The 25,740-nt window shown below is 41.9% G+C and overlaps 1 protein-coding gene and 1 non-coding gene across 11 annotated transcripts in view; both read right to left on the bottom strand.

The window, feature by feature from the left end:
- Nucleotides 1–474: 474 nt before the first annotated feature.
- The window catches only part of ZNF106 (zinc finger protein 106), a 77,289-nt gene continuing 52,023 nt past the window's right edge, over nt 475–25,740 (bottom strand). For all 10 annotated transcript variants that reach the window (XM_055278851.2, XM_055278852.2, XM_055278853.2 and 7 more), the window contains 10 exons: nt 25,448–25,593; nt 23,592–23,726; nt 15,992–16,108; nt 12,819–13,010; nt 11,981–12,043; nt 10,455–10,574; nt 9,864–9,935; nt 9,009–9,080; nt 5,473–5,619; nt 475–5,028 (listed from right to left, as the gene is read on the bottom strand). In XM_055278851.2, the coding sequence (XP_055134826.2) occupies nt 4,972–5,028; nt 5,473–5,619; nt 9,009–9,080; nt 9,864–9,935; nt 10,455–10,574; nt 11,981–12,043; nt 12,819–13,010; nt 15,992–16,108; nt 23,592–23,726; nt 25,448–25,593 (1,121 nt within the window). In that variant the 3' untranslated portion in view covers nt 475–4,971. The remainder of the gene's footprint in view (nt 5,029–5,472; nt 5,620–9,008; nt 9,081–9,863; nt 9,936–10,454; nt 10,575–11,980; nt 12,044–12,818; nt 13,011–15,991; nt 16,109–23,591; nt 23,727–25,447; nt 25,594–25,740) is intronic.
- LOC129483585 (U6 spliceosomal RNA) lies at nt 15,568–15,671 on the bottom strand. Its single transcript, XR_008658108.1, has one exon. It is a non-coding gene; the product is annotated as a U6 spliceosomal RNA (small nuclear RNA).

The following is a 25,740-nucleotide window of genomic DNA, read 5'->3' as shown; positions in this document are numbered from 1 at the left end:
ATATCAGCCATAGCATGCCTGAATGGCTTCCAATCATACACTCACCTATCACCTAGAAGAGAACAATGAAAAACACACAAAAAACAAAATCTTGAACCCCCTTTAATCATGCCTATTGCTATTTCTTGAGCATAAGAATGGCTCAGATACTTTCCAAGACATAAAAGGGAGGCAGAGGAATAGTTGTTGCTGTAAAAGACATCAAGAATAAATGGGTCATGTGCAACGGGAGGGGCCGTTTACCTGAATGTAATGGAGTGGAGATTGAGCCATCCTAGCTCCTCTGCTCACTAACTGACCTGTCGTATGACCGTGGACAAAACCCTGAACGCAGCTGTTTGCTAAACTTCTCTGGACCATGGCCTGCGGCATAGCTATAAGCATCCTGTGTTTTCCACCCAGTCTCCTTCCTCGCTAAGCCAACATGGAAAGGGCTGACCACGAATGTGCAGACAAGGTAACGAAAGTCAACTGTCAATTAGTAAAAGTACTTTATTTTCCTCTTGTATTTGCTTTATATCTTGCTTTACAAAGTTACGAAGTTCACAGCTTTATACCAAAATGTAAGAAGGCTATTTGCTTATAAACGTTTTTGCAGTCAGGTGTCATCTGATTTCATTCTTCCAATCCATATTCAATATTAAAAAAATCAGAAACCAAGGGTGCTGGAGCAGCTCTAGGGCATATATTTCTCTTAAATAGGAGAGAGATTTTCAACAGCTTTTCCTCCTTGACCCCCTCCTCTCCCAAATTATTTGGGTCACTACCTTGAATTTAGAGTGAATCTGGGAAATTTAGTCACCAGGTAACCCAGCACGGCCATATACTTGGGCTTGGAGGTTAGAGGTTACTGTCTAATACAGTAGGTCTGGTTTCTATGAGGAGCTCACATCCACTTGCATAAGGAAACCTAGTCTATCCCAAATCACCTCCACCACAACTTCTATTCCTATTAGACCACTTCTCTTAAACCAGAGGGACCTGATGATTTGGGGGCAGGGATAAAACCATTATTTTATAAATGGGGCAGGTATGGCCTTCATAATTCTAGAAGCTCCCGTTTAGGTAACAGAAACAAAATTTAGATGTAAGCATAAACTGCAATTATTTGAGCAAACCAGAGCATATGTGCTGTTCAAATCCCACTTCACAATATACTTCAATCTCACCTCCAATGAATTCTCTTCCATAAAATATACCATTCCACTAAGTATATACCTACTCCCACCAAATCATCCACATGCCTCATCACTAAAGTTGTCCATTGTATAATCTACCAGAAAAAAGACAAAATAAAACCTGTGTTAAGCAAATAATCACTTAAACAGTAATAATATTGCCTCTAAATTAAAGGTAAGTCAGGAGCTGAACACTCAACTGTTAACTCTTCTGGGGAAGAAAAAAATTTTTCCCACAAAAGCAGGAGTGCAGTAGTAAGTAATGACTTTCTCTCAGATTCAAGTAACATCAGGTCAAGATAACCTTTGCTGTTAGAGTTTTGTTTGCATTGTGTGGAACTGCTTTATAAACTGAGTAGAGAGGTATGCCAAAATTATTTTTAACCTAATTAAAAACTTTCACAGAAAACTTGAAGTGACTGATACTTTATCACAACAAACTGCCATTTAAACACTAGCATAGGTACACAAAAAGATTTATACTACGGTTTTCTTGGCTTTAAGCCATTAGAATTAGACAAAAGCAACCGAGAATAACATTCTAAAAGTGGCTCCAACTACTTTAAAGACATTAGTCAGTTTTTGTCAGGTCATTTAATGGTTTCCTTCCTTCACAAAGTCACTAAATGCCAGAGTCAACACAGATCCCTGAGCCATAGTTCTTCTCTGAGGGGAAACAGGGTTATAATCAGTCACAACATTGTGGAAGACATTAAAAAAAGAAGGCAAAGTTCTGCATAATTTTCAAGATACTTGTAAGTAGTAACACGCAGCCATAAGCAGCCAAAATGCTTATGGCCCCTTTATTTCTTAATAGAGGGCTAGAACGGTTCATTTTGGGTAACACACTAATCTGGCGTTAAACGAATTTCACATGTTCTTGAAACAAATGCATTACTGCCACTGCTTCAGAAAAAGCCTTTGTGAAATGAAGAAAAATATGACAAACACAGGTTCCCACACGTATACATACATACAAAGGAACCTGCACACTTGCACACACACAGGCAGATATAGGCGCACAGTTCCACCAAAGCGAAGTCCAAATCAGAGTTCTTACTGATTCTACCAGTCTGTAATACTCTCAGAAGTTCCCCACAACTGCCCAACACCCCACCTACCCTTTTCCTGCTGCACAAAGGCTCCTTCACTCTCATCTTTTCGATATATCCTCAGGCAGGGCAGAAGGGCACCATGCCGCAGAGCATTTGAGGCTCTCTCAGCACACTGCCAGCCAGCGTGAAAATGCGGCTTCAGTACAGTCCAGAGAAAAGGGCCAGGTTTAGTCATCAATCCAAATGCATTTTCCTGGGAAATGACCATTCCCAAACGCACAGAACAGCTTGGCTTCTCTGGATATCGTTATAGGAAATAGGGGTGAGAGGTGGGAAAAGCTTCTTAATCTCATACAGGAACAGCACAAATATTTAATACACCTTTTGCAACAAGATCTTCTCTGTTCTCCATTAAGCATCATGTAAATCTCACTAGTGTGGTTAACAAAATGGCTTTCACCAAGGACAGAAGTCAAGAGCTTGTGGGGCCATTTATTATCTAGTACTAGGCCATTCTTTATCTCCTAGATTAACCCTTTTTTTTTTTTTTTTTTTTTTTTTTTTTGAGGTGGAGTTTCACTCTGTCGCCCAGGCTGGAGTGCAGTGGTATGATCTTGGCTCACTGCAACATCTACCTCCAGGGTTCAAGTGATTCTCCTGTCTCAGCCTCCTGAGTAGCTGAGACCTACAGGCACATGCCACCACACCTAGCTAATTTTTGTATTTTTAGTAGAGACGGGTTTTCACTATGTTGGCCAGGCTGGTCTGGAATGCCTGACCTTGAGTGATCCACCCGCCTCGGCCTCCCAAAGTGCTGGGATTACAGGTGTGAGCCACCAGGCCAGGCCTCCTAGATTAATTCTTGACATTTTTTGGATCAAGTAAGAACCACTGGAGCCTTTCCTGGAAAAAACAACACATACTCAGTCTCACACACAATTTCTGGGGGCTCACAGACCCTCTTGAAGCCTATCCATGAACCCCCTGGTGAAGTCCCCCTGCCCGATAGCCTGAGGGAAGACATGTGAGTGGATGTGTGTGCATTAACAGGGGTGAAGACAGACCTGGATGCTCTGTAATCCCAGAGAGCATGAGGCACCATGTCCCAAAGCTTGGTATGTGGCCCTGGGCTCCTCCCCCTTATTTTATCTCTCTGAAGAAGCTTTCTGAGTGGTTTTTTTTTTTTTTTTTTTTAGACGGAGTCTCACTCTGTCACCAGGCTGGAGTGTAGTGGCGCGATCTTGGCTCACTGCAATCTCTGCCTCCCGGGTTCAAGCGATTCTCCTGCCTCAGCCTCCTGAGCAGCTGGGATTACAGGTGCACACCACCACGCCCAGCTTTTTGTATTTTTAGTAGAGACGGGGTTTTGCCATGTTGGCCAGGCTGGTCTCCAACTCCTAGCCTCAGGTGTTCTGCCTGCCTCAGCCTCCCAAAGTGCTGGGAGTACAGGCGTGAGCCACCATGCCCGGCCACTTTCTGAGTTTTGAGGATCCAGAAACAAAATGCTGGAAAGCAACACTTCTACAGGTTTACTGATGAGTCCGGAGAAAATCCAAAAACAAAGCCCCACTGAGGGTTTGTGAATTTGGCTGTTCTCAGTGGCCAGGCAGAGTCTCTGCTCCAGTCTTCTTTCCCAGCTAGCAGGGAAGTGAAGGCAAAGAACTGTCTCAGAAACAAGTCTCTAGGAAGTCTGCTTGAGGTCCTAAAAACTGTATTCAGATGCTTTATTCTAACCCCCTCTCCCCCACCATCTTAGGTGCTGCAGGGGGGTGGAAAACACCCCGTGAGCCCAGAGGAATACTCGATGGCTGCCATCAGTCTAGGCACGGCCATACAGTGGGAGAGATGGAGGCTGGCAACTGAACAAACCAAAAGGGTTCAAACCAACATTAGGCTTGCAGGGTCAGACACTAGAAAGGAAGATAAAGGTACACCTCCAGTTCAACAGCCTGACAGGATCTGTAGCAGGTAGTGCCCAGGTTCAACAGCAGACGTAAAGGTAGACGTTAGGTCTACGCACTGCCTCACACTGAGCTTTCTATCCACATTTACAGAGGTTTACTAGGAAGTGGTGTCTGTAAGGACTTGTCACTATGTGATTTGCTTTCTGAATTCCTAAAAGATAGTCAGCAGAGCAGCCACTGTTTGTCAAAAATCTACTGTGTCCTTTAGCACTTAAAGTCAGCTCTATCTATAAAGCAAGAAAAGTGACACACACTGCACATAATTGTTAAGAAAACTATTTCCTTACAGTTTAAATACCCAGCTATTACAAATGGAGAAATTAAAACTGATCCTGAAAGTCTAGCACTTAAACAAACTTGTACTTAAAAGCCTGACTATAGGTTTAAACCATCTTAAGAACATAAACTAAAAATTGCAAACTGAAATCAATAAAGTATACATATGATTAGGGTCAAACTGGGTAACCAATTAGGATCTGTATCTTTAATAAACATCTGGAGAATGCAAGTAGCATAAATCACTATATGCCATGCTATCCCAGAGGAGTATGGTTCCTTAACATCTGTCTAAATCTATTTAAAACCTCCAGCAAGAACTTAAAAGTGTAATCTATCATCCCATAGAGCTGCCCAGACTTATGCTAGGGGTATGCCTGGCTAGTAACCACTTTCTCCTTCCTTGCTTCACCGAGGAAGGGAAGAGAGTGGCCTGTGTGGGGGGCCAATGTGAAAATAGTTCAACTAATGACTTCCCAACATGGGAGGCAAAAAACTTCATGAATCAATTTTGCTGTCATCTTCAGCATGTCGTTCAATATGTCCTGCAGCATCCTAGGAATGAAGGGAAAAGGGCCCATGAGAGAGAAGTTAATAGTAAGACAGGAGAAAGTCAAAGCCAAGGAAAGCCACGTGGGTCCATTCCACCTAGGATCCAGACAGGAAAGGTAGTTAGGAGCCAGCACTTTGCTAACTTACATGAAACCATGTACTTAAAGGTGAGTTGTTGTCTCAGCACAAGAGGACTGTAATAAATCTCCAGGTTCAGTTACTGGATTTGAAACATCTGAAACATTCTCTTCAGGCCCTTTCTCAAAAATGACCTAATTCTTCATTTGCAACTTCATTAAGCTACCCCCCAAATCTCTGAATCATAAAAAGAAAAAACCCTAGGCCCTCCCTATATATGGCAATTCTCAATAATAAAGCAAGGTTTGCTAGCCCCTGCTCTGAGCAGTCTACTGAATCCCAGGCAAACCTCAAGTCCCACTAATGTACCTGTTTGGATCCTTTCCTAGCAGTGAAAAAAGCATCGCAGTTCTTCCAGCGACATTTCAGAGTCTGGAAGTTGGGATTAGTGTGGTCGGTCAGCAAGTGTTGTTTTAAATGATCTACAACGCCAAATATCAGAGAGCAACCATGCCACTGGAGAGAAAGAAAATGAGGAGACTCGGTGAAAAAGGGTGCAGTGAACGTGAATCAGAACAGCCCCCACCTGGATCCCATAAGCACTATGAAAGAAAAAAGCCAGCCCCTTATTTTAAATTTATTCTTGGCTAGAAAAGACAACAAAGCCAAGGCAACTAAAATATCAGTATAATGAGGAATCTTGAAAATACTGGAAGAATCTTTTGATATTTTGAGAGGGCACAGCACTAATGTAGCAATTACAACTTCTTAAATCAGGAAAAGGCCAGCAAATATTTATGGATAAATTACCATAAAATTCTGTTTAAACTGTATTTTTTTATGTTGCCATCATAAAATTGAGTTTCTATCTTAGTTTATTCAATACAAAAGGCAAATACCTTTCCTATAATACCGAAAGAGCCCTTTTTTTTTGAGATGGAGTTTCACTCTTGTTGCCCAGGCTGGAGTGTGGTGGCACGATCTCGGCTCACTGCAACCTCTGCCCCCCGGGTTCAAGCAGTTCTCCTGCCTCGGCCTCCCAAGTAGTTGGGATTACAGGCGTGCACCACCACGCCCAGTTAATTTTTGTATTTTTTTTTTTTTTTTTTTTAGTAAAGACAGGGTTTCACCATGTTGGTCAGGCTGGTCTCGAACTCCCAACCTCAAGTGATCTGCCCACCTTGGCCTCCCAAAGTGCTGGGATTACAGGTGTGAGCCACCACACCTGGCCCGAAAGGGCTATTTTTAACAATTCTAAGAACTGTTGAATGTAAATGTGAAAATAAAAATGTCTGATAAAGAAAACTACATTTGTGGAAATATTTATTGTAGAATACTGTGTTTGCCATGGAAGCCTGACTTTACTCACAACCTCTGTCACTTGAATCTCAATCTTATGAATACCTACTTATTTTTTTAAGCTATAATTTTACTTATAAACGTGGCTTAATTTCATGTATTAGAAAGCATAAGCTAGTGTCTTATGCTTCCTAAGTGGTGGCTCAGTGGGATTACACTCTGTAATCCCAGCACTTTGGGAGGCCCAGGTGGGTGGTTCACTTCAGCCCAGGAGTTCGACACCAGCCTGGGCAACATAGTGAGATCCTTTCTCTACCAAAAATAAATAAATACAGGCTGGGCGTGGTGGCTCACGCCTGTAATCCTAGCACTTTGGGACGCCGAGGCGGGCGGATCACCTGAGGTCAGGAGTTCAAGACCAGCCTGGCCAACATGGTGAAACCTGACTCTACTAAAAATACAAAAATTAGCCAGGCGTGTGGCATGTGCCTGTAATCTCAGCTATCCCGAAGGCTGAGGCAGGAGAATCACTGGAATTTGGGAGGTGGAGGCTGCAGTGAGCTAAGATTGCGCCACTGCACTCCAGCCTGGGCAACAGAGCGAGACTCCGTCTCAGAAAAAAATAAACAATAAAAATGATACAAAGGCCGGGTGTGGTGGCTCACGCTTGTAATCCCAGCACTTTGGGAGGCCGAGGTGGGTGGATCACCAGGTCAGGAGATCGAGACCACGGTGAAACCCCGTCTCTACTAAAAATACAAAAAAAATTAGCTGGGCGTGGTGGCGGGCGCCTGTAGTCCGAGCTACTCGGAGAGGCTGAGGCAGGAGAATGGCGTGAACCCAGGAGGCGGAGCTTACAGTGAGCCGAGATCGCGCCACTGCACTCCAGCCTGGGCGACAGAGCGAGACTCCGTCTCAAAAAAAAAAAAAAGATACAAAAATTAGCTGGGCATAGTGGCACATGCCTGTAGTCCCAGCTACCAGGGAGGCTGAGGTGGGATGATTGCTTGAGCCTGGGAGGTTGAAGCTGCAGTGACGGTTGTGACCACACCACTGCACTCCCGCCTGAGTAACATAACAAGACCCTGTCTCAAAAGAAAAGAAAAGAAAAGAAAAACAAGGAAGCATAAAGACTCTCTGTCTTGGCTTTTCCCTACAGGCTTGTTGGTAAAGTCTTGTGATTCTAATTCGAACACATGTTTATTTCTTAAAAGTAATGCAGGCCGGGCACGGTGGCTCATGCCTGTCATCCCAGCACTTTGGGAGGCCGAGGCAGGTGGTTCACAAGGTCAGGAGTTCAAGACCAGCCTGGCCAACATGGTGAAACCCTGTCTCTACTAAAAGCACAAAAATTAGCCGGGTGTGGTGGCGGGCGCCTGTGTTCCCAGCTATTAGGGAGGCTGAGGCAGAAGAATTGCTTGAATCCTGGAGGCAGAGGTTGCAGTGAGCTGAGATCGTGCCATTGCACTCCAGCTTGGGCAACAGAGTGAGACTCTGTCTCAAAAAACAAACAAAAAAAAGTAATGCAAAATTAAGTTTTTCCTCTGTCAGTACTACTACATCCTTCTCTCTATAAAGCCAGAGGTATCTTCCCCATTTCTCTCTATAGATTAACTCTATTTGTGTACTCTGGATCCTGTCATTCAGTAGTGCCTCCTTATCCATGATTTCACTTTCTGAGGTTTTAGTTACCTGTGGTTAATTGATCTTCAAAAATATTAATTGGAAAATTCCCAAAATAAACAATTCTTGAGTTTTAAATTCCACATTATTCTGAGCAGTGTGATGAAATCTCCTGCCACCCCACTCCATCTCACCCAGATGTGAACTGTCCCTTTGTCCAACATATCTACACTATATTCGCTACCGCCTGTTAGTCACTTAGCCCTCTTGATTATCACATCAAAAAAACATAGACCGTATCCCCCTTGGATAAAGAGGGACTGTACTAGATTTTGCTTGCCTTCACTGAGAAAATTAAAAAGCAAAGACAGTAATATGTAAAGAGCTGAAAAGTCACTAAGCTGTGGACAAGCGTAAAGTCAAATTTTAAAATGGAGAGTGTCAAGTTCACACCATCAATGCTGAAAAGGATCTTAGGGTTTTAGGGAAAAGCTACCATTGTTAGAACTGACGAAAAAGAATTAAGGCTTATAAGAAATAGTGTGAAAATTTTAAGGGTTAATCATCAGTCCTAACCCCAAAATAAAAAACACACAATTCAGCCTGATGAACTAAGGTTTAGAACTTACAAGACCTTAAATTTTTTTTATTTGCCTATTCCTCAAAAGCCAATGAGGACACAAACCAAACCATTAACACTAGTAATCTCTGATGAGCGGGAGTAGAGGGGGCAGTGCCATTACCAAAATAAGCACTTCCACTTTTTATTTCATATATTTCTGTACTGTTGTTTTCTAAGCATGTATTGATTTTATAATAAAACAAAACCACCACCTAGGAGACAATCTGTGATCTACAGTGTAAGGCATAAAGTAGATGCTAAAATATAAAAATGCTACACTGATGATAATGAAGATCTATCAATTAGCCTAGGGTGAAGCAACCTCTAGAAGTCCAGTGACAGGAAGAGTTTCACTCCTTACCCAACAGCGGTAATTCTGCATCAGATTAAGCCTCACGGCCTGAATACTGCCATCATAACAGCCAGTGTAAATCTGGAGAAAGAGAGGTTTATAATATCAGACCAAAATACACACAAACTACAAAACACCCTCAAAACAAGAGTCACAAGCTCCTTGCAGCAGCTACAAGAAAACAAACACCTAAATCAAAACCAGCTCCAGAGTAGGAGAATGGGAAAGTATTTTCCAGATCTTCTAGTCTAGGTATTTTGCAGCTGTGCTCCTTAGAAAGCCACTCGGGACCAGGGCAGACAGGAATGGCAGGGCTCAGAGTCACCCACTCGTCCTTTATACTTTAACTGGGGTAGCCCTGGTTTCTATCGGGTGCTCTATGTTAGGCACCTGTATTTCCCTGGAAAAGAAAGGATTCTACTACTCAGAGTCTGAAAACATCCATTCTGGTTCAACTCCATAACTTAAAAATAAAATAAACAAGGCTTAGCAGGGTTACGTGAGTTGGTTTCTACTTTTAGATCTGCTGTAACCATGCCACACTGGCCAAATCTCCTGACTCCATTCCAGTGTTCCATTCAGATCATGTCTCTGGAAAAGGCACCACTCAATTTTTTGAAGCATCTTAAATTTACCTTCTATTAAACTGTAGTTGATGCTACCATTTTTATTGTAATAATTTTGGCTGTTAATAGACAATGGAATATTCAACACTGTCCCCTGGTTACTTCCCTATTATGCCAAGAGATGGGAAGGTACTTAACAATGAGGCATATCAGAAGCAGATGTCACTTTTGGAAGTGACAAGAATTTTTTAGCAAACACATTCAAAAGCAAGTATCTTACATGACAAATAACACTCACCATGCTTTTATGGATGGTCATACACATAATCATGTCTTTGTGTCCTCCATAAACTTGTAATCGATCATGAGACTTAGGCAGAAAAAAAAAAAAAAGAAGGAGAATTGAAGTTACTTATACCTTGCGTTTAATAAATACAGTCCCTAAAGGCCTTTGGCAGGTTTAAAACCACACCTGAGGCACTAAGTGGAAGCACTAGTAGCATTCTAACAGAAATATAACCTAAAGGCAATTTTTCTTTTACATTCTACTACTCAAGGAGAGAGCTGGTAATTAGAAGTAATAAAATCAATTTTGTTAGAATCAGAGTTTCAAACTTGAAACTGCACACAAGGAGAACTAGACAGGTTTTAAGAGACTGGAGTTGCTCTCCAGAAATTAAGTTTTGACACCCATGACCCAGATCAAGTATCTCAGAGCAGTTTCTGAAAGTTGTAGTCCACAGGCCAGCTGTTTCATGATTATCTAGAATGCTTGTGAAAATACAGATTCCTGAGTTCCATCCCACCTTACTGTATCAAAAATCAACACTAAACCCAAATAGACAATCTCCCCAAATCATTCAAGCAAAATACTGAATCTAAATTCTACCTGTAATTCATAGACACGAACAAATTTATCCAGGCAAGCAGTCACCATCACTTTTCCTAGGATATTCACCACAGTCACTGCATGATTGTGACCTTTATAGATCCGCACGAGCTCACCAGTCTATGTCAGAAGAGAAGTAAGAGTCACCAGACTGACTTTCGAGACTCCTTCCTGGTTATAACTCTATAATTCTGAGAGGCATAATTCTGAGGATACTGTACACATACAATTAACACAATTAATTGTATTAACTGTACAAATACAGTTAACACAATTAATTGTATTAACTGTACAAATACAGTTAATACAATTGTATTAACTTTAATAGCAGAAGTATCCCACAATCATTTATTACATATACAAAATATATGGATTGTATCCTCATGGAAAGACTCTAATATTAGTCATGGAAAGAAAGCGGCCAAAACTCTATCTGTATTTACAGCTTTCCAAGTACTCTTGCTTTTTTCATTTCACTGGATCTAGACCACAAGTCTATCAGTTGGGAATTATTCTGAGGTTATGGACCAGGAACTGAGCTTCAAAAAGCTGCCTCTATGACCTGAGAACAGTCTCTCAGCTGTTTCTCTTGTTCATTTTTTTAAGAGATGGGTGTCTCACGGGCCGGGCGCAGTGGCTCACGCCTATAATTCCAACACTTTGGGAGGCCGAGGTGGGCAGATCACTTGAGCTCAGGAGTTCAAGATCAGCCTGGGCAACATGGTGAGACCTCATCTCTACAAAAAATATGAAAAAATTAGCCAGGCATGGAGGCTCACGCCATTAGTCCCAGCTACTTGGGGGCCTGAGGTGGGAGGATCCCTTAAGCCTAGGAGGTTGAGGCTGCAGTGAGTCAAGATCGCACTACTGCACTCCAGCCTGGGTGACAAAGTGAGACCCCTATCTCAAAAAAAAAAAAGAAAGAAAGAAATGGGGTCTCACTTGGTCACCCAGGCTGGAGTGCAGTGGTGCAATCATAGCTCACTGCAGCCTTGAACTCTTGGGCCCAAACAATCCTCCCACCTCAGCCTCCTGAGTAGCTGGAATTATAGGATGCACTGCCATGCCCAGCTAATTAAAAAAAAATTTTTTTTAAGAGATGGGGCCACTATTTTGCCTAGGCTGGTCTCAAACTCCTGGCCTCAAGTGATCTTCCCACCTCAGCCTTCTGAGTAGCTGGCATTACAGGTGACAGCCATTGGGCCTAGCTCTCAGCTGTTTTTACTAGTTCTATTTTAACTACATATCATATCCACTTTCTGAAAGCCTCAGCTGCTCAGTTTATTTCAAGTTTAAATGAGGCATTCAAACTAAACCTTACATAAAGTCTGTCCACCATTAAAAACTTTGATGAGGTAGAATTTCTAAGTTACACAATATTATCCAAGAGCATATGCATAGGGATGATTACAAATCCCTTCGGTGGATAAAGGGCTTAATTTAAATTGCAAGAGGTTTAAGAAAACCATCAAGCTTTAACCATTATTTTATTCAAGGTTTCTTTACACAACACCAACATAGCTTACGTGAATGTTGTGGGCATGGACTGACTGATCACTGGAGCCACTGAACACGAGATCATTCACCACCTTAAAGAAAAAAATTAAACAAGTCAGATTCTGTATACGGTTCTTAATTTTCTCTATAACTTGTAATACACATTGGCAAATTCTAATTTCCATCCTATTTTGAGATAAGCACGATGAACTAGGTATAGAAGTTTCTCAGACAAATTTTCTCAGCTGAAACTTACACCCCCCTACAAAGCATGCTAATGAACTGACAATGTATTATTAGGTTTGTTACCTTTCCAGAATGATTATGAAGCAGCCTAGAAGGGCATTCAAGTATACCCACACTATAACAAAATACACTCATTGTTTCTCAGATGAAAGTGCATCACTTGGTGATGTTGGTGTAAAGAAAAGGTTTGCAATCTCCTTGCTCTTTCCAAGGTGGTGTTTCTAAATGACGCATGAGACAACATGGGAAATGTCATTTAAAACCCTTCTTTGTTTTGTTTTGCTTTGCTTGAGTCAAGGTCTCACTCTGTTGCCCATGCTAGAGTACAGTGGCACAATCATGGCTCACTGCAGCCTCTATCTTCAGTGCTCAAGTGATCCTCCCACCTCAGCCTCATAAGTAGTACAGGTGCGCACCACAACATCCCACTAATTTTTGTATTTTTTTTGTAGAGATGGAGTTTTGCCATGTTGCCCTGGCTGGTCTCAAACTTCTGAGCTCAAGTGATCCCCCTGCCTCACCCTCCCAAAGTGCTGGGACTACAGACGTGAGCCACCCCGCCTGGCCTCAAAACCCTTCTATTTGTGCCAGACAACTCCTATTCTCTTGCACTGTACTTGCCTTCATGCAAAGAATGGTTTTGCTATGGCCCTCCAGAGTTCTGAGGAGCAGTCCATTCCGGGCATCACGTACACTAATGGTGCAGTCATAAGACCCCACGACCAGCAGTTTTCGGGCACCTTCCTGAGCTGTAGCAAGACAGCTGACTGCCCGAGGGCCATGGCATTCAAAGATCTCAAGTCGTTTGTTGTTCTGGAAAATAAGCCAAGATTACAGCTAAAAACAACTTAGCTGGAAAACTTCAACTAACCAACATCATTACCTTGGTACGAACTCTCATTTCTGTCACCTGTACTCAAATTTTCATACCCACTCTGCAGCCTTAATTTATCCATCTCTGCTATTTCCCACTCCAACCCTTTTTACTGAACCTCCCCCATCCCCTGATCTAAGGAGGGCAAACGCTTACATTATAACCTCATTTACAACTTCAACCCATACCATCTCCACCCTAATTAGAAACTGGTTCTCTTTTTATGTTTTCTTTCACCACCTGTAAGTTAATAGTAATGAAGGGTGAACCTTTTTTTTTTCCAAATTCTAGTGCATATTCCCTGACACGGACCCAGGAACTATTTTTGTCATCCAAAATTTAGGCAATCTATGTGTCATGCTGTTTCCAAAAATCTCTATTTAGAATTACCTTCCTAGGTAATTTCAGTAAGTCTCAGATTCTCTACTTCTTTTTTTTTGAGACACAGTCTCGCTCTGTCACCCAGGCTGGAGTGCAATGGCGCCATCTCAGCTCACTCCAACCTCTGCCTCCTGGGTTCAAGTGATTCTCCTGCCCCAGCCTCCTGAGTAGCTGGGATTACAGGCGCCCGCCACCACACCTTGCTAATTTTTGTAAAGACAGGGTTTCACCATGTTGGCCAGGATGGTCTTGAACTCCTAACCTCAGGTGATCTGCCCGCCTCAGCCTCCCATTACAGGCGTGAGCCACCACACCTGGCCTAAATTCTCTACCTTATTATGATGTTCTTCTGGCACCTGGTTCCATGTCATCTCTCACAACATCATTTAGTAGACTATAGAAGCCTAATTATATCAGAGTGGCAGGGTCACATCCTGAATCCCAAAACATTCTTTTATCTCAGATTTTAAACTTCTTTCCTTCATCCCCCAACCAACCCTGTTCATTAAGCCTCCCACTTCCACAAAAGTTCTTTAGGTGCATGCCTGGAGTAAGGTTCCTAAAAACTTAGCAGAAAGCGACAGCTGGGAGCCTACATTGCTGAGCAATGATTTCAGCCATCTTGAAGTGCTAGGGAGACAGACTGAATGGAGGTCAGGACCCAAAGGTTGGACCGGCCCTGGTAAACAGTCCTGGCTTTCTGTTGTGACTCCAGAAGCACTACATTCTAAGAGTATGGGCAACCTAGGAAAAAGCCCAGCCCTTATCTTCAAAATTCACATCTATGCAGAGATTCTCAAATGTCTGTCTCTAGGACCATCTTCTCCAGAGCTTTCCAATCCTTTAAAGAACTTTTCCATTTGAATTTCCTGTCATCATCTCATCATTTTGCCTCAAGATTGTCTTGCTCCTTACTTCTGTCTACTACTTAAAAAAAAAAAAGAGAGACAGGGTCTCACTCTGTCAGCCAGGCTTGAGTACAGTGGTGTGATTATAGCTCACTGCAGCCTTGAAGTCCTGGCCCCAAGCAATCCTCCCGCCTCAGCTTCCTGAGTAGCTGGGACTACAGGCGTGTGCCACCATAGTTAGCTTTTTTTTTTTTTTTTTTGAGAAACAGGGGTCTTGCTTTGTTGCCCAGGCTGGTCTTGAACTTCTGGGCTCAAGCAATCCTCCTACCTCAGTCTCTCAAAGTGCTGGGGTTATATGCATGAGCCACCATACCGCGCCACTTCTGTCTACTTCTGATAATCTCACAAAAGAGAAGATAATTAGGTAATTATCACGTTTTAGCCTTTAAAATATTTTAAATTTACTTTCCTCTCCATTTCTATTGCCCTAATCCAATTTAATCAGACTTAGAACTTGTCTGCATTTAAAATGCAAAAATCTTCACTAATTGCCCTTCTGTGATGTATCATTTCAAACAGACCAAATCACTTGGCACTTGATTATATACATGCTAGATTCTTCTAACTTGATTTTTAAGTTTCCTATAAGCAGAAACTATGACATATTTTAATGCGCACCTTCTGTTAGTTCCAGCTAGCATGCAGCCTATGAATGATACTGTAATAGTACCATTCTAACATACGGTTACAAGGTGACCAGAGGACATGGTGCCACAACTAATTAGCAATCAAACCTATCGATTCTACCTCTTAGATTATATCTTTCCTCCATTTCCTTCTCTTCATCCTGTTTAACCTTTTTCATGTCAGCTTCCACTACAAAACCTCCTAAATGGTCTCGCTGCCTTTGCTAATACCAATCTTTCCCAATCTTATCAACTCCAGTGACTTTTTCTAAAATATAATGGGATCATGTCTCTCATACTTTAAAGCCTGTAAGATGAAGTCCAACTACCTTAACAAAGCACATAGGGCCATCAAAAACTAAACCTTATCCTGGGGCCTAGCACATAACAGATGCTCAATAAAGGCTAGGTCAACAAATGAATTTATCTCTGGGTTAGGAAAGAATGAAGCCATATGGGCATTACAGCAAACCTCTTAGTTCACCTCACAGATCGGCCGCCCTCATGAAACCCTAAACCAGTGCCAAACCACACCAGTGTCACAGTCGATGGAATTTAAGTTCATTTTTTTTTCATTTTTTAAAAATATGGAATGCTTCATGAATTTGCATGTCATCCTTGCGCAGGGACCATGCTAATCTCTGTATCATTCCAATTTTAGTGTATGTGCTGTCGAAGTGAGCACTTAAGTTCATTTTTTATGATGTCATTCTTAAATTGAGACAGACTAGTTTAATCCATGACTCATTATTTGGCCCCAAATCTTCAGACTTGGTTTAATTTAGTGGAGTTACATTTTGGTCCTGGAACATCTGAGTAGAAGCAGAGAGAATGGAGGATCTTGTTTCACTTACATCAGAAGATAACTGTGTTTGAGTAGCGGCTAATTCTGCTGCTTCCTCACAGAAAAAAACAGGAAAATCCCTGCCTGCTACTTCTTCCCACACACGCTCACACTATTTTCAAGTGCATGGGAAGTAAGCCTTTTCTCCTCCAACCACTAACCTTTATGTTGAAGGTGACCACAGTGCCATTTGCCAGTCCCGCATAGAGGATTCGCCATCTACTATGGAGGCAGAGGACCCGGTCTTCCAGCTGTAACTGCTCCACACACTCTCGGCTCTGAAAAAAGCACACAACCTTTAATCAGCAGAGGGTACTGGCAAATGAGATATCAAAAACAATTCCTCCAGAAAGCAGACTTTAAAATGACTCTTATGCAGAAGAAAATGTGACATCCTCTATTTTGTAGGGGACTATCTTAGATTTGTTTCTCCTTTGAAATATGAGGCCTAAGACTTCCAAGCTGTAGGTAATATGAAAAATAAACATAAATTCTAGTAATGTTACCCATGTTTCTAACTTAGAATGTAGAAATTCTTCAAAGGGTACTCTGAGTTGGGTCTTAGCCTCTTAAATTAAGAGGCCAAATATAAAAGACAAAGCTGTATTTTGACATCTAAAGAGGAAAATCAGGATTATAGTTACATATTTGATAAATGCCCTAATCAAATATGTGGTTTTCCACAATTGATTCTCTATTTCAATAGCTCCCAAATGTCTCCTTCAAACTGGTGCCAGGTTAGCTGGGCTAAATTACTCAAGAGGCTTTTAAAATACATAGAACCCAAGCTCCAACCCCTGAGACTCTTAATTCGGCAGGCTCTAGAAACTGTGTTTTAAAAAATTTCCCTAGTAATTCAGATGCACATGCAGGTTTAATACCCACTGTTTGATCTGACCTTCAAAAAACAATTTCTTTTTGAGACAGAGTCTCGCTCTGTCACCCAGGCTGGAGTGCAGTGGCACGATCTCGGCTCACTGCAAGCTCCACCTCCTGGGTTCACGCTATTCTCCTGCCTCAGCCTCTCGAATAGCTGGGACTACAGGCACCCACCACCACGCCCGGCTAATTTTTTGTATTTTTTAATAGACGGAGTTTCATCGTATTAGCCAGGATGGTCTCGATCTCCTGACCTCGTGATCTGCCCGCCTCGGCCTCCCAAAGTGCTAGGATTTACAGGCATGAGCCACAGTGCCCGGCCAGAAAATGATTTCTACCAATTTCCTCCAACTAGATTATACTAGCAAATCCCTTTACCTCAAACCAAGAATTGGGCTAGGACATAGTAAATTCAAAATTTGTTGTTGAGGCCGGACGCAGTGGCTCACGCCTGTAATCCTAGCACTTTGGGAGGCCGAGGTGGGTGAATCACAAGGTCAGCAGATCAAGACCATCCAGGCTAACATGGTGAAACCCCATTTCTACTAAAACTACAAAAATTAGCTGGGCATGGTGGTGCGCACTTGTAGTCCCAGCTACTTGGAAGGCTGAAGCAGGAGAATCGCTTGAACCAGGGAGGCAGAGGTTGCAGTGAGAAGAGATCACGCCGCCACATTCCAGCCTGGGCGACAGAGCGAGACCCCGTCTCAATTAAAAAAAAAAAAAAATCTGTTGTTGAATGATACTAAAGACCCAGGTGTAGCTTTTTAAGTGGGCTTGGCTGTAGATATTAAAATCAAGATGGTTACAATTGGGTAGGATGGGACAAGCTGTGGGTAGGATGAGAAAAGCTGTGGCTTGTCAAATCTGTTGATCTCCTCTCCCAACCTTCTTTCATACCTAAAAGAGTCAGTCACTTAAATTATTCAATTTCTCCCCTGAAAAAATTATGAACATAAGTGCCATATATGAAATTGTAAGATACAGCAAGACAGTAAATATGCCTCAATATTAAGATTCATGTTGCTTCTGGTTAATCCTATGAGATCTTTTGTAACTTTAGAGGGGAAATTGAACATTACATAGTAATAAAAAAAGAACAAACTATTGGCACATGTACCAATACAGATGAATTTTCAAACATTATGGTGAGCTAAAGCTAGACATAAAAGAATACATGTGGTATAGTTATACTGATATGACAGCCAAGCACAGACAAAAGTAATCTATGACAGTAGTCAAAATAGTGATTAGCTTTAGAAGAAGGTTATGCCCAGGGAAGCATTTGAGGGAAACTTCAGGGCTATGAAATGGTCTGTTTTGATCTTCATGGTAGTTATACAAACAAATATCTGCAGAAAAATTCTTTTTCACTAGTGTATGGTCCTCCTATGCCAAAGACTACACGTTAGAACCCTTAATATTGAAAAGCCTTTTAAAAGAGGTTTTGCTAATATTGTGAGTAAAAATGGTATTCTTTGTACTTTGGTTTTAATTTGCATTTATTTGCAAGATTGTATTTTTTTTTTCAGTTATTTGTATTTCTTTTTAAGAGACTTGCTTGTTTTTTGTCAATGTATGTTTAGGGATTTATTTATTTATTTGTTTTTTGAAAGACAAGGTCTCACTCTGCCTCCTAGCTAGAGTGCAGTGACGTGATTACTGCTCACTGCAGCCTTGACCTCCGAGGCTCAAGGAATCCTCCCACCTCAGCCTCCTGAGTAGCTGGAACTACAGGCGTGGGCCATCGCGCATGCCTAGCTAATTTTTAAATTTTTTTTGGAGAGATGAGGTCTCGCCATGTTGCCTAGGCTGTTCTTGAACTCCTGGGCTCAAGCGATCCTCCCAACTTGGCCTCCTAAAGTGTTAAGATTACAGGCGTGAACCACTGCACCTGGCTGTAGGAATTTAAAGGTGTAAGCCCTTACAACATATACCAAACCTATGTTTGTCCTATCTTAAGTTACAGCTTTTCCCCCTGGTTTTATGTAAGACTATTTCTAGCCAAAATATGCTTACAATTTTTTTTTTACAAGTTTGTATAATTTTTTACAGGTTTGTACAAGTTGCCTAGCTAGGCTTGAACTCCTGGCCTCAAATGATCCTCCCACCTCAACATCCCAAAGCACTAGAATTACAGGCATGAGCCACTGTGCCCAGCCTCTTTGTCTAGTTTCCTGGATTTTAAAGCTTTCTTCTTTTCTAATAGAAGCAATTAAAACTACGAATTTCCCTTTCAGCAATGCTTTAGCTGCATCCTACAAATGGTACGTTGCATTTTCATTTAGTTAGGTATTTTCTAATTTTCCTTGTGATTCCTTCTTTGAACCACAATAATTTAGAAGTATCTTATTTTTATTTCCCTATATTTGGGGATTTCTTAGATTTCTGTTACTGCTTTCTAATAAATGTCATTGTGGTTAGAGAACATACTCTGTATGATTTTGGTGCTTTTAAATTGATTGAAACTTACTTAATAGCCCAGCATGTGGTCCTGGTGAATGTTCTATGTGCACATTCTTGAAAAAAAAAATGCGTATTCTGCAATTTTGAGTGGAGTGTTCTATAAATGTTAATTGGTTCTTGATCATTAATGATGTTGTACGGTTCATTTTTTTTTTTTTTTCTTGAAATGAAGTTTTTCTCTGTTGCCCAGGCTGGAGTACAGTGGCACAATCTCAGCTCACTGCAACCTCCACCTCCCAGGTTCAAGTGATTCTCCTGCCTCAGCTTCCTGAGTAGCTGGGATTACAGGCACGTACCACCAGGCTCAGCTAATTTTTTTGTATTTTTATTTTCGTTTATTTATTTTTTGAGACGGAGTTTACTTAATTTTTGAGACGTATCACACCCAGCTAATTTTTGTATTTTTAGTAGAGATGGAGTTTCACCATGTTGGTCAGGCTGGTCTAAAACTCCTGACCTCAGGTGATATGCCCACCTTGGCCTCCCAAAGTGCTGGAATTACAGGCATTAAGCCACCACAGTCAGCCTAATTTTTTTGTATTTTTAGTAGAGATGCAGTTTCGCCATGTTGGCTAGGCTGGTCTCGAACTCCTGACCTCAAGTGATCCACCCACCTCAGCCTCCCAAAGTGCCGGGATTACAGGCATGAGCCACCACACCCAGCCAGTGTTGTACAGTTCTTGTATATCCTTCATGGTATTTTATTTAGTAGTCTATCAATTATTGAGAAAGGGTTGTTAATGTCCCCAACTATAATTGTGAATTTGTCTATTTCTCCTTTCAGTTCTATCAGTTATTGTTTCACGTATTTCAGAGCTCTGTTATTAGGTACCTGTACTTATAATTGTTATATCTTTTGGGTGTGCTGACTCATCATTATGGGATGTCCTCCTTTCTCCAGTAGTATTCCTTGTCTTTTTCATTTTTTAAAGGGACAGTGTCTCACTCTGTCACCCAGGCTGGAGTGCAGTGGCATTGTCATAGCTCACTATAACCTCAAATTCCTCAGCTCAAATGATCCTCCCACCTCAGCCTCCCAAGTAGCTAGGACTACAGGTACATATAACCATGCTTGCCTCATTTTTTTATTTTTTGTGGAGACAAGATCTCATTATGTTACTGAGGCTGGTCTGGAACTTACAGTCTCAAGTGATCCTCCCACCTCAGCCTCCCAAAGTGGGATACAGGCATGAGCTGCAGTGCCCAGTCACGTGTCTTAAAGTCTGCTTGCTCACTATTAACATAACCACTCCAGCTCTGTTACTGTTTGCATAGTTATCTTCTTCCATTCTTATTCTTTTACTTTCAACCTATTTTGTCTTTACATTTAAAGTATGTCTCTTTGCCTGGGCATGGTGGCGGCATGACTGTAATCCCAGCACTGTGGGAGACCAAAGCAGGAGGACTGCTTGTGCCCAGAAGCTTTAGAATAGCCTAGGCAACATAGCGAGACCCTGTTTCTAAAAAAAAAAAATTTTTAATTGGCAAACCATAGTGACATGTGCCTGTAATCCCAATTACTCGGGAGGCTGAGGCGGGAGGATCACTTGAGCCCAGGAGTTCGAGGCTGCAGTGAGTTATGATCACGCCACTGCACTCTAGCCAGGGTGATAGGCCACGACCGTGTCTCAAAAATAAAAGTGTGTCTCTTGTAGACAACAAAGATTTTGATGTTACTTTTATATCCAGTCAATTTCTGTCTTTTGACTTTAGTGTCAGTTCACTCACATTTCATATAATTATTAATACGGGTAGATTTAGGTCTCCAATTTGCTATTTGCTTCCTATTTGTCTCATTTTTATTCCTCTATTTCTCCTTCTATCTTCTCTCGTATTAAGTAAATTTTTATTTATTTATTTATTTTTGAGACGGAGTCTCGCTCTGTCGCCCAGGCCAGAGTGCAGTGGCACTATCTTGGCTCACTGCAAGCTCTGCCTCCCGGGTTCACACCATTCTCCTGCCTCAGCCTCCCGAGTAGCTGGGACTACAGGCGCCCGCCACCACGCCCGGCTAATTTTTTGTATTTTTAGTAGAGACAGGGTTTCACCCTGTTAGCCAGGATGGTCTTGATCTCCTGACCTCATGATCTGCCCACCTCTGCCTCCCAAAGTGCTGGGATTACAGGCATAAGCCACCACGCCCAGCCTTAAGTATATTTTTAGCTCGCCATTTTAATTCCTCAATTGACTTTCTAAGCTCAATTTCTTTGCATTTTTTTTTTCTTTTCTATTTTTTTTGAGACGGAGTCTTGCTCTGTCGCCCAGGCTGGAGTGCAGTGGCATGATCTTGGCTCACTGCAATCTCTGCCTCCTGGGTTCAAGTGATTCTCCAGCCTCAGCCTCCCAAGTAGCTGGGATTACAGGTGTGTGTCACCACACCTGACTAATTTTCGTATTTTTAGTAGAGACAGGGTTTCACCAGGTTGGCCAGGTTGGTCTCAGACTCCTGACCTCATGATCCTCTTTGCATTATTCTTTTAGTAATTACTCTAGGGCAGTATTTCTCAAAGTATTGTCCCCAAACCATCTGCATCAGTATCACATAATAACTTACTAGAAATGTAAATTATTTTTGTTTGTTTTGGTTAATTTTCATGCTTTTCTGAGGCAGGTTCTTGTTCTGTCACCCAGGCTGTAGTGAAGTGACACAATCATAGCTCACTATAACCTTGAACTCCGGGGCTCAAGCGATCCTCCCACCTCAGCCTCCCAAACAGCTAGGACTATAGGTGTGTGCCACCACACCCAGATGATTTTTATTTTTTATAGAGACAGGGTCTTGCTATGTTGCCCAGGTTGGTCTTGAGCTCCTGGCCTCAAGCAATCCTCCTGCTCTGGCCTCCCAAAGTGCTGGGATTACAGACATGAACCATAGTACCTGGCCTAGAAATGTAAATTTGTGAGCTTGATCCCAAGCCTACTGGATCAGAAACTCTGGGAAGGGCTGTGTGTGGTGGCTCACACCTGTAATCGCAGCACTTTGGGAGGCCAAGGTGGGAGGATTGCCTGACCCCAGGAGTTCAAAACCAGCCTGAGCAACATGGTGAGACCCTGTCTCTTAAAAAACAAAAAACAGGCCGGGCGCAGTGGCTCACGCTTGTAATCCCAGCACTTTGGGAGGCCGAGGCAGGCGGATCACGAGGTCAGGAGATCGAGACCATGGTGAAACCCCGTCTCTACTAAAAATACAAAAAATTAGCCGGGCGTGGTGGCGGGCGCCTGTAGTCCCAGCTACTCGGAGAGGCTGAGGCAGGAGAATGGCGTAAACCCGGGAGGCGGAGCTTGCAGTGAGCCGAGATTGTGCCACTGCACTCCAGCCTGGGCGACAGAGCGAGACTCCGTCTCAAAAAAAAAAAACAAACAACAAAAAACAAACAAACAAAAAAAACACCTCTGGGAGTGGAGACCAGTAATATGTGTTTTATCAAGCTGTCTGGGTCAATGTGATGCACACTAAAGTTGTGAGCCAGTGCCTCTAGGGATTACGTTTTTTAAATTATAACAATCTAGTTCAAATTAATACTTATTCCCAGTAAAATATAAGATCCTTGTCCTAGCACAGCTCCATTCCCTCCCCCTTCGTTATGTTCTTGTTATCACATATATTCCACCTATGTTATAAACTTAATGATAGTCTTATAAATTCTGCTTCACATATCTCCATCTTTTAAAGAAATTAAGAACATATTGTATATAATTTTAAATGTAATTTTCTCATTTCTTTCAGTGCATTTAAGTTTAAAAAACTCTCAGAGGAGATGTCCATTTCTAATTCTGCAGATTTAAAAAATTTATACATTTTGCTCTTTTTTTTTTTTTTTCTGAGACGGAGCTTCGCTCTTGTTGCCAAGGCTGGAATGCAGTGGCACAATCTCAGCTCACTGCAACCTCCACCTCCTGGGTTCAAGCGATTCTCCTGCCTCAGCCTCCCAAGTAGCTTGGATTACAGGCATGCGCCACCACGCCTGGCTAATTTTGTATTTTTAGTAGAAACAGGGTTTCTCCATGTTGGTCAGGCTGGTCTCAAACTCCCAGCCTCAGGTGAATCCACCCTACTCTGCCTCCCAAAGTGCTGGGATTACAGGCATGAGCCACCGCACCCAGCCTACATTTTTCTCTTTATTCTATCTAGGATTAATTTTGACATATGATATGCATAACATTTGTGGCAAAGACCAAGGAAGGTATATTATTAATAGTAGGAAGTGAAAAAATACTGGTGGTGAGAGACAGAAAATATGGTTTATGTCTAAGTCTCATATCTACCTAAGGCTACCACAATGTGCCAAGCATTGTTTAGAAGCAAAAAGGAGATGGTGGGTAAAATGAAGCATCTGCCACAGTGTCTCCATTCCACATAGTAAATACAAAGTCGACTCAATATGAACCACTTTGGATTTCTCTGGACCCACCTACCTTAACATTATAGCAGCGGATGGTATGGTCACTGGACCCAGTGTAAAGGGCAGCATTCTTCCCGGAGGTTTGAGTAACCAGGAGGCAGTTAACTTTGGAGGTATGACCCTCAAAGACACCAATACATTTCCGACTCTAAAGTTTAAGCACAGACCAGATTATTACTTATGAGATATAGGAGGATTAGATAATATATTTCCTCAGCAAAAAGATGCTAAAACATTCAGTTCACTGCTGTATGCTCAGTGTCTAAAACAGCAGCTGGTACACAAAAGATGTTCAGTAAATGTATGTTCACCAAATGCCTAGCAAACAGTCACAGGCAATGAGGTATCTCAAAGTGTATGTTAGTTGAGCCATACCAAAAAATACTTATGGCAATTCACTGTAAGATAGCCAGAATTTTAATTAATGTTTAGGGCAAAGTTTTCTGACATATGGACCAAGGATCTAGCAAATCCAAACTGTAGCTAATTTCCCACAAAAGATTTGCATTTGATAAGCAATTTGTGAGAATGCACCATGGTATTCAAAAACATGTCAGGTGCTATCACAGGTCTAGTGGTTCTGGTGTTGTTTCTTTCTTTTTTTTTTTTTTTGACACAGAGTCTCGCTCTGTCGCCCCGGCTGGAGTGCAGTGGCGTGATCTCAGCTCACTGCAAGCTCCACCTCCTGGGTTCACACCATTCTGCTGCCTCAGCCTCCCGAGTAGCTGGGACTACAGGTGCCTGCCACCACGCCCGGCTAATTTTTTGTATTTTTAGTAGAGACGGGGTTTCACCACGTTAGCCAGGATGGTCTCAATCTCCTCACCTCATGATCTGCCCGCCTTGGCCTCCCAAAGTGCTGGGATTACAGGCGTGAGCCACTGTGCCCAGCCACTGGTATTGTTTCTTATGGGTACATTCCAAATGTTATCTCAGTGCACATACTGAGATCTATTTAGAATGTACATATATACATACACACACATATTTTGATATCCTGTTCCCCTAGATCTTACACTTATACATCCTGGTAGCATTGCTTCCTTTTTTCAGTCATTCGTGTTAATCCTCATATCATTAAGCTAAAGGAATCTACATACCTGTGTCTATATAGCAAACACATTTTCCTGGTCCATCATCTAACTTTTTAATTTTCACTGACTCTAACAATTTTAAATATTTTCATGGTGTTCATTCAGACAACATCACGTTCTTCAAATTTCTTAAGCCTTCATTGTTCATAAACATAGTTTATTAACAAATTCAAATTCAAAACTCAAAAGTTCATTATTTTGAGAGTAATAAGCATCAGATAATACTAAGTGTGAGGCAGTGGAAAAGTGTTGCTCTCCTTAATTACTTGAACTCTGTAATCAATCACTTGTCAGGGAAAATACCTCCTCCAGTACTTCCCCATATTCACTTCATCCCTTCTCTATTATGTAGCTGCTACGCAAGTGACCCCATTACCAACTCCAGCGTTGGGACCTGAACAGTCCAAGACCACTGGTGTAATCCCAACCCCCTTTGCCACAGGCAAAGTTGATTGTTCAGGGAATAAAACACAGGACCCTTTTGTGCTGGTGGGAGGGATAAAGAGACTCCAGTGGCTCCTGACATTTACCTTGTGAGCAGGAGGGGAACTAGCTTTCAGGAAGAGGTGATACCAGAGAAGGCAGAGTAGAGAGACAAAAAGAAATTAAGTCCCCAATGACCTTGCTGAGCTACTGGATTAAATGCATCTAAAGTCAATCTCAGGCCCACCCCTTCCTTCAGACAGCCAAAAAATTCCCTTTATTGTTTAAAAAGTATAAACTGGATTTTCCAAAACCTGCAACCAAAAACATTCTACATGTTCTATCAACTTACCACCAGATTATAAACCCGGACAGTTTTATCTGCTGAACAGGTATATAGTAAGTTCCCAAATATCTGAATTGCATTTACAGCAGCTTGGTGTCCCTCAAAGATTCCTTCTGTTGGCTCATCATCATCTCCTGGCTCTGAAGATATTTCTGGAAAACAAGAATACATTTCAGAGACATGTCTGCTAGAGTCTGAAAAGATACTCAAAAATCAGAACTATTATACAATACAGTAGTCCCTAAACCAAAAGTAGATCCCTTAAATCTTAGTTCCCCTATCAGACTACTACAATTTTC

Source organism: Symphalangus syndactylus, chromosome 5, assembly GCF_028878055.3.
Source record: "Symphalangus syndactylus isolate Jambi chromosome 5, NHGRI_mSymSyn1-v2.1_pri, whole genome shotgun sequence".
In the NCBI taxonomy this organism is placed as follows: domain Eukaryota; kingdom Metazoa; phylum Chordata; class Mammalia; order Primates; family Hylobatidae; genus Symphalangus; species Symphalangus syndactylus.
The sequence above is the reverse complement of the archived record's forward strand: the minus strand, read 5'-3'. Positions and strand labels throughout refer to the sequence as shown.